Genomic DNA, 13,276 nt, shown 5'->3' with positions numbered 1-13,276 from the left:
CTAGTAAAGCGACCAAAATGCTGGCGTGCATCCATAGATGCTTTTCGAGCAAATCCCAGGATGTCATTCTCCCCTTGTACTCGGCCTTGGTGAGGCCGCAGCTGGAGTACTGCGTCCAGTTTTGGGCTCCACAATTCAAAAAGGATGTGGAGAAGCTTGAGAGAGTCCAGAGGAGAGCCACGCACATGATCAGAGGTCAGGAAAACAGATCTTACGATGACAGGCTGAGAGCCACGGGACTCTTTAGCCTGGAAAAGCACAGGCTCAGGGGCGATCTCATGGCCACCTATAAGTTTATCAGGGGTGAACACCAGGATCTGGGGGAACGTTTGTTCACCAGAGCACCCCAAGGGATGATGAGGTCGAACGGTCACAAACTCCTGCAAGACCGTTTCAGGCTGGACATAAGGAAGAATTTCTTTACTGTCCGAGCCCCCAAGGTCTGGAACAGTCTGCCAGCGGAGGTGGTTCAAGTACCTACATTGAACACCTTCAAGAGTAAATTGGATGCTTATCTTGCTGGGATCCTATGACCCCACCTGACTTCCTGCCCTTTGGGCAGGGGGCTGGACTCGATGATCTCCCGAGGTCCCTTCCAGCCCTAATGTCTATGAAATCTATGAATCAAAAAATCTAACTGTTAAAGGCAACTGCTTGGAAATCTCCTTGGAAAAAATAGCCTTTATTTTAATTAAGGGTACAGAGCAGTTTTATTAATTTAACAGCATGCTTACATTTATAACATTAGTACCGACTATGCTGACAACCATTGCTAATTAGAGAAAAAAAAGATCGTAACTATAATTTTTTTTAACTTTGCCTTTAATACATCAAGAAACAGAAAATAAGAGTCCAGAGTAACACAATATTTTTTCAAGAGGTTGCATTTTCTTCTGAAAACCAAGATTTCATCTTATCGGCTATTTTGAGGCTTTGCTCATCAATCTGAACTTTGCCATAAAACATCATGGACATCTGCCAGCAGAAATGGTATTTTGGGGTCATGAATACCCAAAGTAAAATTCTATAATTTGTACAAGTCCAATGAGGCAACTGTCATGTGTCCACTGGGGCAATTATTTGCTACAGGCAAATGGTGTATTACGGTGGTACTCAATGCTCCAGCCTTGAAGGCAGGATGAGTGGCATGCATCCCAATCTGGCCCCCCAGAGCCACCAACCTGGTGCACAAAAGTTACATCATCTAGCTTACAGGGCTCCCCATGGGTATGAAAATCTGGCAGTGGTGGCAACATTAATTGCTGTGGTTTTGGAAGCTGTGGCAATTAATGTTGTCACTGCTCCCCCATCAACAAATTTCCAGTCCCGTAACTGGTGAGACGGGCCCATGGGCTGCATTCAGCCTGCAAGCTGGAGGTTGAACATTACTCTCTACACTACCTGTTCCCTGACATCTAAGGGCAAGATGCTTTAACAGCACCTACCCTCTGATAGCACTCGTCTGTCCTCTAGAGCCTAGTGACATTTACTGTTCAAAACCAATGTGAATTACCTTGGTGTAAAAGTGCCATGGGTCTAGGCTTTTCAGGTATAATTGCAGTAAAAAAGGACATTAAGAGTGCCTGTTACTTGGTGCCCAAGCTACACCAGTAGATTTCTTTCATTTATAATGCACCTAAAGCCACAGCATCCAAGCACATTATAAACTGATATTTGCATCTATTTAGAAAAGTATAAAAAAAGATAGTACCTTGGGTTAATGAGAGATTTGGCAAAATGCATACGTCTTGCATGAGGCATTAAAAAATTAGTTTTTCTAACTTACTATTATTACAAGCAGCAGCTCATACAAAAGAAAACTTAATTTGCACAGTTAAACACGAACTACTGTTTCATCTGCTATTTAATTTAAACTGCCGCTGCTTCTCTCTCAGACCAGAGGAAAGGCACTTTGTCTCTGAAAGCTTGTGTAATATCTCCCCCAACTGTACAGCTGGTCCTATAAAAGATAGCACCAAAAGAAACCTTTACTTCTCATGGTGCGGACAAAGCAACTGTAGCCTTAACATGTGTTAGCAGGTTAAAGTCACATCTATGTTTTACCCCAAGTTTAACACGTGGCAAAAAAAAAAAAACGCTTGCCCTTTTCTCCCAGAGAAAGACAAGGTTTAAGAAATCATCAGAAGAAGCAAAGCCGATAGCTAAGGGACCTCTTCCTGCCAGTCAGTTCTTGCAAAAAGGCATATCTAATAAAAAGTATGTTTCACTAAAAAAGAAAAAAAGTAGCTTTGATGTCTTAGCAGCTTCAGAGACTATATTGCGATATAGGAAACACCCAGTTTTATTGTACCTCACATAGCATCAGGCATATCAACTATCTTTGCTGTGATGAGGTAAGCAACCAACAGGTTAGGGGCCTTGTCCAAAAACATTCCTCTCATTGCAGCAGCCATTTAACTAGCTTCCAACCCCAGAATTGATATAATAGAGATGATAAAAATAAATCACCCCAAGATTAATATTAAGATTTATGGAAGGAAAAGAGTTTCCAAAGGGAAAATCATAAAGTAAGAAATGTCCACACTTAGAAAAAGGATTAAAAAAAATTAAAATCTAAAAATTGTATCTTAAAAGCAAGACAGTGGACTTACAGAAGAGTGCGGAAAGGGAAGACCAATACAGTAATGTAATGGAGGGGGGAGACAACCAGGGCAGTAGCAGGTTTCCAGGATCTCCACCAGCAATGACAGCTGCCCATGCCAGCAGCATGGCTGTAGGCACTGACCAGGGCACAGAGATGTCCTCTTATACCTTGAACACTGGGAGTCATCCATGGACCACTGTAGTCCCCTACTTACTCATGCTCTCTCTCTCGAGTCTTTCAAGCCAGGCTCTAGCCAGTAGGTACCTGGGAGTTTTGAAGCCCTGTGACAGAATATCATATTTACTCACTTTTACTCCAAAACTTAGCCTTTCCAAATTGGAGTGTCTTAGCATGGAAACTGATTTTTCTGCCAAGGATAACAGCATAGAAACATGGTAGAATGCTTGAATGGCCTGTGCAAAGCAGCAAGTATTCGAGTCGCATTTAGACTCAGCCAATTTGAGGGACAGTGATTTGATTCGGTGATTCAAATCATTATTCCAATTGGATTCAGCCGCCAAATGAGCTACCAAAGCTTTGGACACCCCTAACAGATAGGCTGGGGGGATGTGTCGGGCTCTTCCTGGGAACACGTACCCCCAGATCTGCGTGCAGGATGACAGCAGGCTGGGGCCAGCAGCAGCACCAAGCTGATTTTTCCCAGTGCTTGGCACGCCCGTCATCCCGCCTGCTGTCATCCCGCGTGCAGATCCAGGGGCACTAGACTATTCCTGGCACTCGGTGTGCCCGTCCCAAGTGCCATGAAGAATCCAGATGGTGCCACCGCCAGGAAAAGCTTGACACAGCCCCCCAGCCCACCGCCCTCCCAGGGGGCACAGAGCAGCAAGAGGCACACCCTGCCCTCCCTCCTCCCCCGCTCCACACCCACTGACTGTTCCCACTGCAGCTGGCGCCAGTCGCTCCTGGGGCTGCTGCAGCAGGGGCTAGGGTGAGTACAGACAAGCTGCACCATGTCCCGTACCCCCAGGGCTCCACTTGCTGCCACTCCCCCCAGCCTCTGCTGCAGCAGCCCCAGGAGCAGCTGACACCAGCTGCCTGCACCACAGCGCAGCACAGCCCAGGAGCTGGGGTGAACGAGGACAGGCGGAGCACGCTGCAACCCCGGGAACAGCACGTCTCCCCCAGCCCCTTCCCTAGTTCCAGCCTCACTCCCCAACTCCCTCACTCACTGCCTTGGGAACCCTTCCCTATTTGTTGCTTTATAAAGTGGGTTCACTTTAGGCAAGGGAAACCTGTGTAGCCTACGGCCAAATCTTCAAAATCGGCCCCAAATCAATTCAGAGGTTTCTGATTTGATCCAGACCTCTTAATGAGTCCACTGATTCAATTAGATTTGGATTCGGAGATTCGGCCACTGAATCAGGCTGAATCCCCTCTGAACTGAATCCGCTACCAAAGCTTCCCACAGCCCTAATGTCTGATGCTTCTTTTCCTTCCCTTCCCTCCAATTGTACGGAGGGAGAAGAGTCCAGCAGGGTACAGCTGCATCACACTGATTCCTGCTCCACCCAAAGTTTAAAACCAACTGCTCAGCAGCAACATTTCTTCTCAGGCAGCACTGAAAAAGTCAGTTGACTTCACAAGTCATTATAATCTACCCGATTACAATCATGTAATCCATCTTCACTCCACAGCTCTTAACAACCCTCTCCTCTTAAATGGTCCCGAGGTTCCACTAATCAAGCTATCCTTGAGGTTCCACTAATCAAGCTATCCAAGCAATCTCTTCTCGGTATATCTGTTATTGCTTGGGCTCTTTAAGGAAGAAAAATGCCACTGGGAGTCTTATGCTACACTTAATATAAAAGATACACAACTTCAATAAAAATTCAGTTATTCAGACACTTAAAAACTAAATTAATTGACAGGAAGACTGGTAGTTTTCAAAGCCTAGGAGACATTATTTAAAAAAAAAAAAAAAAACTTCATTTGAAATCTATGAAAAATTCTGACTAAAAACAAAACTCAAGTTGTTTCAACTGAATCTGTAGGGTTTCCCCACCCCCACCAAAGCACATATTAGAATAAGGCAACTACTTTACAACTTTCAGACACCTGTGGCTCAAACTTTCCAGATTCCTTAATTAGTAGGTATGACATTCTTTAAATGGCTTGAGCACAGAACCTACAAGTCAGCTTCTTAAAAAAGACAAGCTCTTTAAAAGTAAGACAAATGAGTACATCTAAACCCTCCAGAACAGAACCAAGGTTTTTGGTAGTCAATTTATTTACGGTATTCCATTCCAAGGAAGAGAAGTATGACATGAAAGCACATAAATGCTGATCACTAAAGCTTGCCTGAAAGAAAGCATTTCTATTTGACTGCTTCTTCATGTACTGCAATCTACACAAAAATCACTTAACTCCAAATATAAAAATCATATACATCTCCATGAATTACCTGAGCTCCTCGCAGTTAATAAATAATGAAGATATTTGTTCATGCTGTTCTTGAGGCTTTTTGCATTTAGTCTGTATAGTCAAGACACTCCAATAAATGTTCATGTCACAATACACTGCTGATCAGTGAACTGACACAGCACCTTCTGGCTTACAAAGATAATTATGGCAGAGAGGCAGGACATGGTAACTTGCTAGTCCCGCCTTCGCCTCACGTACTCAAAAGTGAGATCATTTTAACTTCTAGTTTTGGGGCTTTTCTAGTTTTTATATCACTGTTATTAATAAATCACCAAGGCGAATCTTTTAAAAAAAAATAGTTATTTTCACCATTTCTCCTACTTTTTACATTTCACTCAGCTCAGACTACACAAATTGACCAGTGAATTTTGCTTACCGAACCTTGTATACTAACACGGTTGCACAGTTCAAATTAGAGGGGAACAATGTTTAAACAGGAAGAAAAATGTATTTCAAGTAAGTATGAAAGCCTCTTGTTAAAAAAAAAAAAGTCACACAGGTCTAATTACCAAGCCTTAGAACACTCTTTTAACCTCACTGGAAGCAAGTCTCAGGTGGACAATCTAACTACAATATGTAAATGTATTCCTACACAGTTTGAAGCAAGACTTGTACAAATAAAGTTGCATGTATATGTGAGCGTGTGCATGATTTCATGGTTAGGATGTACAATAAAAGTCTTTGACAGTACTGAATAACAGTTCCCAAATAAATGCCTATGAAACTAGTCTTTACAGCACTGAATGTTGGACACACTGGGTGCATCTACACAAGACACTAAATGCGCAGTAGACTAATTTTACTGCACATTACCACGTCAGAACAAAAAAGTCATGCTAATGCTCAGTAGAATTAGTCTACTGTGCATTAGCGTCACAAAAAACACTATACGCCAGTGCTACCAGCAGAGCAGCACCAGTTACTGCTCATTCAGTTAGTACCTGCAAGGGTGTGCCAAAGAACTCTGAAAGACTGCAAGAGGTCCGAATGGTTTACCACTATGGATTCCTATTTGAAATCTCTAGGTTTACCTTTGCAAGCACGTCAGCATTCCTAACAGTGCTAATATTGTGTAACACCCCAGAGCACCCCTGAAAATATCTCAAGGCACCCCAGGATGCTGTGTCACCCTGACTGAGAATCACTGCTTTAGACAAACCTAGGCTCCAGAATGCCATGAGCCTAGACATGACTGTAGCAGCAGCCAAAATGAAGGATAGTCATGGATCTACCCATACCAGCGATTCAACCAGGGCGGGCGTTGCAGTACCTTTAATGCTCCGAGATGCTTTTAATGGTGCCATGAGTTGTTGTACAATGTACAATTTGCACTGTTAGGTATGCAAACACCTGCACAGGATCCACAAGATTTTAAACAGGAATCTGTAGTGTCAAAAACACTTCAACCTTTGTGCTATTCTTGAGTTCTTAGAAGAATTGATGTATTATTTTCTCATAATCAAAAAACCAAGTGAAAGCCAATAGCTGGCATTTTCCACAGGGTGCCTCCAGTCTGACAAGGCTGAGAACCACTGGCTTACATAAACTGGAGGAAACTGTCCTAGGGGAGCACATGGAGTAAGTGCCCTTGAAAATGGTGACACAACAGCAACTCAAGGAAGAATTGTGGCCATATTATTTGATGCAGAATTCCTCCAACAAATTTTATATTCCAGCAGAGATTAAATATGGGAAATTTCCTTCCAAAAACCTCAATGAATTTCATTTTACAACTCTATAACTTAGGAAGCTTGAAAGAAAGTGCTTTTCCCTTCTTTTTGCAAAGGAGTGTGCTACCAAGAATGCTGCAAAAAGTGGCTCCTATAGTCTCCATCTATCCACCTTCCCATTTCCAGAAGGGACAGAAAGAAGTTACAAAAGAACTTCAAGCCTTCTACAAGGTAAGGACTATGTTTTATCCTATAACAGTCACACATACAAATCAAAATAAATCTGCTGCATTTGGCAACTGAATGAAGTGAAAAGAGGTCTGATTATAAGAACACTGATATTGTCCAATTCTCTACATGAAAAGATATGCTCCTGACTACACTAATCAGTGGTTTGTCTAATTTTCATTTGAAAACTAACAATCATAATCAGCACCCACCTTAAACTGACAACATTTTGGTAATTACTGTTTTGACCACTAACAGGAACAGGTCTAATATAAGCTTCTAAAGCTTCCCACTAGCACAGGCCTGGAGCTACCAACCAGTATCAACTAGTAGAGGTTTGAGGGAGACTTGTGAAAAGATTTCTCTCAGTCCTGGAATTTATTTATAAGTACAAAAACGCACAGTAAGCTCCTGATTTAGTTTATCTGAATTCTTCTATTTTTATTGCAAAAGAAAGCTAGCTACTTCAATGAATTCCACTTCCCTGTACACACCCCCCCCAAAAAAAACAACAACAACAAACCCAGCCTACCCCACCCAAGTTTCTTAGGAAAAGCCAGTCCTGCAGTAGATTGTTGGGGGTGGGGGGGGTGAGAGGGGAAGAAATCAGACAAATTGAACAGATATCTAAGACATAAGTCTTTATTGTGCAAGCATTTATTCATTTGCTTGGGACTCCCGAAGTGAATAAAACTAAGCATATGAACAAAACTAAGCAAAGGGGCAAGAAGGCGTAATGGATCTCTAGTTCTTTTCCCCATTTTGAAGCAGAGCTAAAGCCTGATTATTGCCAGGCTGGGGGTTTCAATTCGGGTTTGGGGGGAACTGTTTTGTTGGGGGGGGGTTTATTTGCTTGCTTTTGAAGAAGGAGCAGGGAAAGGTAAGCATACATGTTGTAACTGTAATTCTTCTGATGGTTGAAACACTTTGACAAAAACAAAGGCCTGACAGCACTACCTAAAGTGAAACTGTGATATTAGTTTATTTATGTTGCCAACTCATGTTTTATTAATTATCATCCTGCATTTCTAAGCAAATTTCATCTAAGGCTCTCATATGATTTTATAATTAAGCTGCAGTCCTGTTAGGGGGCAATATCTCTTTTATAGATGAAACAACAACAGTCGCAGAGGTGAGGTGACTTGCTGTAAGGCACATTACAGCACAAGAACACAATGTAATATGGGGGGGAAAAAGGGGCCCAGGTCTCCATGGTAGATCAGCCCCTCCCAAAACTATGGTCTGTGAGACCTATGCAGCCTGCAGATCACACTGCTTCCCTTCTCCTCCATCCCAAATCCCATTTCAATTAAGTCTGAAGATAAAGGTGCAGAGTGGTCCAAAAGAAATGTGGAGGGTGGTCAGTAATTTATCAGTCCAAATATTCTACAAAGCACTGCAATTAGCCCAGTGACTGTCAATCAATCAGTGTGCCCTGGCACCCCGAGATGATGCGAGATCCTTTTACAAGTGCCACATGGTACAGGCACGGACATGATTCACAAAATAAACCAAGATTTTTCCAATACGAATCCACGACGTCAAAAAGTATCTGACCTGCTGTGGTCTTTCCAAGCCCTCTGCAATGGAAGAATTGCTCTAGTACATTCCTACTGTCAAAAAGCAAGTAAAAGCCAACAGCTGGCATTTTCTGTGGGGGGGCCTCAAGTCTAATGAGAGGTGCATTGAGTCTCTAGGAACATTAAGAGTCACTGATATAGACTATATTCCTTTATTAAAATGCACTTGTTTAGCTAAAAATTTGCAAAAACTTTAAAGGATCTGGATACAGCAGAACCCTGCTATGTTGCTTTTCTTTGTTTAGTAAGGAAATCTCCTCTGGCCCATGAGACATGTTCTACACACTGCAACTATTAATATTTACTCTTCTAATATAACTATTTCCAGGCAAGGTGCTTGAAGCCCTGCTTTTTCAATCTTACACTAATAAAGAAATCACACAAAGGCAATGTCTATCTAAAAATATCCAAATGCAGCTTTATTTGGAGTCCAGGACAGAAAGAGCCAGCCTGTACCTGCTGCTATAAAGGAGGACAAACAAAAATAAGGCTTGGTTTTCCTTTTTGACCATTCCTGACCAAACTTACTATTTTTTTGATGTCTTTTTGTCTCTCACAAGATTTTATACTATTTATGAGGCTTTTTGAATCCATTTCCCTTCTACTCACCACAGAAAGCAATGTTTCTGGAATTAAAGAGAAGTCTTTCCCTTTTTACATGACATATTCAGTCTTTCACAAACAGTTAATAACATTAAAACATTCAATAAACCACAAGTTTATTGAACAAGACAAATGGATACCACCCTCATTCTGTAAATGGAAATGGGGTCACTTCACCCATGTCCACACAGCTACTCAGTGACAAATCATTATTAAAACTCAGGAAAACACAATTCCCAAACCCAGGCTCAGTCATTCACATAAATGATGTTCAAACACCCATTCCTAAAACATTGCTTCAGGTCCATCAGATCACTCCTAGTGACTTACAGTCAATACTGTATGGCTACTGTGCTCAAGCTAAGCACTATTTCTATAGTTGCACAAGTGGACCCTATGTAATTAATAAATAAAATGCAATATTTCTGCTTTACCCATGTATTCATACTTCAGTGCCCAGTTCTAATTTGTACGCACTGAACTACAGAGGTAGGGGGGTTTCTCCTTACAAGTAGGGAATGGGAAACTCCCCAAATTTCATTTGCTGAGTTGCTGTCACATCAAAGGAAGTGAGGAGGATGGAACGGACGCCACTTGCAACCTCTGCAAAAGGGGGAACAGGGTTCAGCCCTCCAAACCCAGGCAGACATCTGGCTCCTCCATTTGTTACCCACAGGGGACAGCTTGGCCCAGACTGCGGTAGTACAGATATTTTAGTACTGCTCTAACAATAATTCTAGAAGAGAAAGAGGAGGTGAAAAAGGAAACAAATGAATGCCTCAAAATGGTACTCCTCCTTACACAGCCCCCGCTTCATCTAGAGCTGCCTTGGATTCACAGCCTCCTCCTAAAGGCAGGGGGAGATAATTTAGCTCCCCATTTTTAACAGCTCAGTGAACTTCATCAGATTGGTCTGTTAGACTCCTCCATTCTCTCCCCCTTACATTCTGCCAAGAATAAACTACTAAACATTTTGGGTAGCACAGCTATAGTGGGAGTACTGTATTGTATCCCAATGCATTTCATTGACATCATGGTAGACTCCAGTCCTGTAGAGAATCCAGCTACTATAGCATAATTCCATAGCCTCGATGACACCTTCAGGGGGGGAAAAAAAAAAAAAAATATAGAGTCCACTTTACTGCTCTTGTTGCCCAGAGGTTACTTTTGCGGGAGGCTGGTAAAATGGTTTTTAATGTTACTTATCCAACAGATCCAACAATAAGGGTAGGTGTACAGATACTAGACCTGGGCTAATACCTTTTTGTAAGATTTCTTTGCAGCAGGGGTATCAAACTCACCTCGTGCCTTGGGCTGGATTAGGACAGTGGGGCACCTTGCAAGCCAGATCCAGTCAGAGGCACAGGCAGCTCCAACTCTGGCAAAGGTATGTGGTGGTAGCGGCACCTCCATATGGGAAGATGCCGCTGCTTTTACCACATAGATGTGAAGCTTCCATTGTGGCAGGGCGACATGGGGTAACATGGGGTATGAGGCATTCAGCACAGTAGCAGCAGCTCTGGCTCTGGTCAGGAGGACGCGGCAGCAGCAGCTCCTCCGGCACAGGATGGCAGCAGGGCCAATGGAGGAGGAGACAGGGCCAGGGCAGCATGGATAGGGAAAGCAGACAGAGGGCAACTGTGGCCATATGAGCCCTTGCTCACACTCCTACCACTGACTGCCATGTCCATTTGACACCACCACTGTTTTACAGTATAGGCAGGTTCACTGACAGATAGGAACTCATTCTGAATAAGAAAAACTTGGTCTCAAGGATGGTGAGTTGCTTGTTCACTGAATGAATTTCTGATACAGTGGAAGAACACACCACCCCCTGGCACAAATCTTAAATGGATCTTCACCAGCAAGGTGAATGATAACACATGGAAGGAAATACTAATTGAGCATGTGTTCTTTTATGTAAATCAGTGTCCCACAGACTGAGCTCACATACGGTGATTTTTAAAAAATAATGTTAAAAGTGCATTTTGTCCTTACAGCTATTTTCATACTTAATTACCCACTTTTAAACCTAACTCAACACACATTAAAAACAAACTAACTAAAAAAACTTCTGCTGAAAAGAACCCTGCCCAGGAAAAATGATCAGAAAAACCATGCTTATTTTCCAGGCCAAGGCTGGACATCCTTTTGGATATTTAAGGTGCTATTTCACACACCAAAAATAAATAAATCACTACACCCAAGAGTCTGGAAAAATACCCGAATAAAACCGGGGTGGTTACAGGGAACCAGAGAAGAGAGGAAGGGATGGAAAAAGTTAATGCCATAACCTGACTCACTCGGCTTTGTAAAATAAGCCACTCTGTGTCTCTGGGGTCAAGTCACCTACACCGTAACCTTGACTTTTCAAAACTCAAAGCCTCTCAAAAGGCCGAAATTAAAAAAAAAGCAAAATACCAAAAACCTAGACAGCTCTCTCTCCCATTATCAAAAAATGCACCGGAGATTTTTCTTCTGAGACTTCAACGCATCAAAACTGTATCTCTATAGACCAGAATAACTGATTAATCTTATGCCTCATCCAGTGTTAATCATAGTGCACACACTTATATTAATTATCCCTTTTTTTCTCTGGTATGCAGAAAGCCTCTAAGTCTAGTTTATTTGAGCTTCTCAGAACTTGTTACTGGAGTTTAATAAAGATGAAGTCGCACATCCCCATCTCTTAACCAACCCCATTGGCCAAAATCCTCTGAAAACAAAACCGTCTCAGATCTGAAGCGCCTGAACGCGCTGTCAAACCGACACGTCGCCGGCAGCCGGAGCGAGAGGAACGATCCCAGCACGCTCCAGCCATCATCATCCCAACGTGACTGGATTCACCGCTGAGGAAGAGACGACAGAAAGACATTTATTTCCCAGCGCGGGGGGGGGGGGGGGGGGGGGGGGGGGGCAGGCAAGTTTGTTTTCTTTTAAACGATTCACAACCCAAGTGGCCTTAGCGATGGGGAGACGCGAAGCAAGGGATTTAAATCAAGTGACCTGGCGAAGCAGCGCACTATGAAGCAAGCAAAGAAACTCAAATGGCAACGTCGCCTTTATGCCTGTCAGCGCCTCACGTCCAACAAATTACAGGGCAGACGCTAAGACGGGGAAGGGAAGAGGAGGAGGCGGCGGCCGGCTCCTCAAAGGGACCAAGCCAGGCAGGGAGCGCGGCCCGCAGCCGGGCCCGGGGGCGGTACCTGCGCCGTGCGTGGCCCCCGCGTCCGGGCCACCGCCTCGCGCCGTCGGGGGGTGCCGGAAGTGGCAGTAGGGCCGGCGGCAAGGCCCGGCCGCCCCGCCGTGGCCTAAGAAGGGGCAGTCGATGCATCGGAAGTAGCCACTGGATTTCAGCATCCCGCCAGGTCCGGGGGCGCGACCCCCGCCCCCGCCTCCGGCTCTGGCTCCGGCTCCTCACACGGACACCAGCTCCGGCTCCGCCAGCGCCGCCATCTTGGACGAGCCGGGCCCGGCCGCCGAGGACCCCGCGGAGGTCGCTGCCCTCACAGGGCTGCCCGCGGCGCGCCTGACTGGAAACCAACCCGCGGGGGCGGGGTTCCGGAGGGGGGCGGGGCAAGAGGGGTAAAATGGACACGCATGCGCGCGCGCTGTCTGTCTCTCTGTCCCCGTCCCGGTCCGCCGAAGTGGAAACCTCCATCCAGATTTCGAGGGAGGAGGAGGTTTGGCCCTGTCCAGCCACTGCACCAGCACGGCCATGCCCAGCCTGTGGCGCGGTACACCAGTGGTATGCAGACAGCCTGGCAGTGGTAGCATTAACAGATCAATTATAATTACTTCATATAACAAAAAATTGCTGGTGGTACTTAAGGTTGTATCGTTTTAAATTGGTGGTGCACAATCTATCGCCAACGTGTGGGGGGGTGGGTGCCCCCTCCTCACTGATATCAGCCGTGCACCCTGTGGAAGTGCCAGCCGTCGAACCGGAAGTTGGCAATGGGCCGCTGGGGAACCCCCGTTAGCAATCTGGTGGCCCCCCAAGACTCGGGAGACTCCAGTCACCCATGGCGGGAATTGTCCGAGTTTGGGAACTGCACTAGCAGACGCCCCCACCTGGAAATGCTCCCCTTAGCCCAGAGTCCTCCCTTCACCCTTGTCGAGGATGAGGTGAATTGGGAAACAGAAGC

The 13,276-nt window shown here is 44.6% G+C and overlaps 1 protein-coding gene across 5 annotated transcripts in view; it reads right to left on the bottom strand.

Annotated features, from left to right (window-relative positions):
* REXO1 (RNA exonuclease 1 homolog) overlaps nucleotides 1-12,622 on the bottom strand; it is a 55,873-nt gene extending 43,251 nt beyond the window's left edge. For 2 of the 5 annotated variants that reach the window (XR_016439101.1, XR_016439102.1), the window contains exon 1: nucleotides 12,335-12,621. Coding sequence is in view for 2 of the 5 variants with exons in the window: in XM_090026868.1 (XP_089882994.1) it covers nucleotides 12,335-12,488 (154 nt within the window). In the remaining 3 variants the exon portion in view is untranslated. Of the gene's footprint in view, nucleotides 1-5,027; nucleotides 5,159-12,334 lie in introns of those variants that run through there. The other 3 variants (XR_016439103.1, XM_090026868.1, XM_090026869.1) reach the window with 3 other exon arrangements.
* Nucleotides 12,623-13,276: the final 654 nt, after the last annotated feature.

This window comes from Crocodylus siamensis, chromosome 14 (assembly GCF_052110815.1).
Source record: "Crocodylus siamensis isolate JL-2025a chromosome 14, ASM5211081v1, whole genome shotgun sequence".
Lineage (NCBI taxonomy): Eukaryota > Metazoa > Chordata > Crocodylia > Crocodylidae > Crocodylus > Crocodylus siamensis.
The sequence above is the reverse complement of the archived record's forward strand: the minus strand, read 5'-3'. Positions and strand labels throughout refer to the sequence as shown.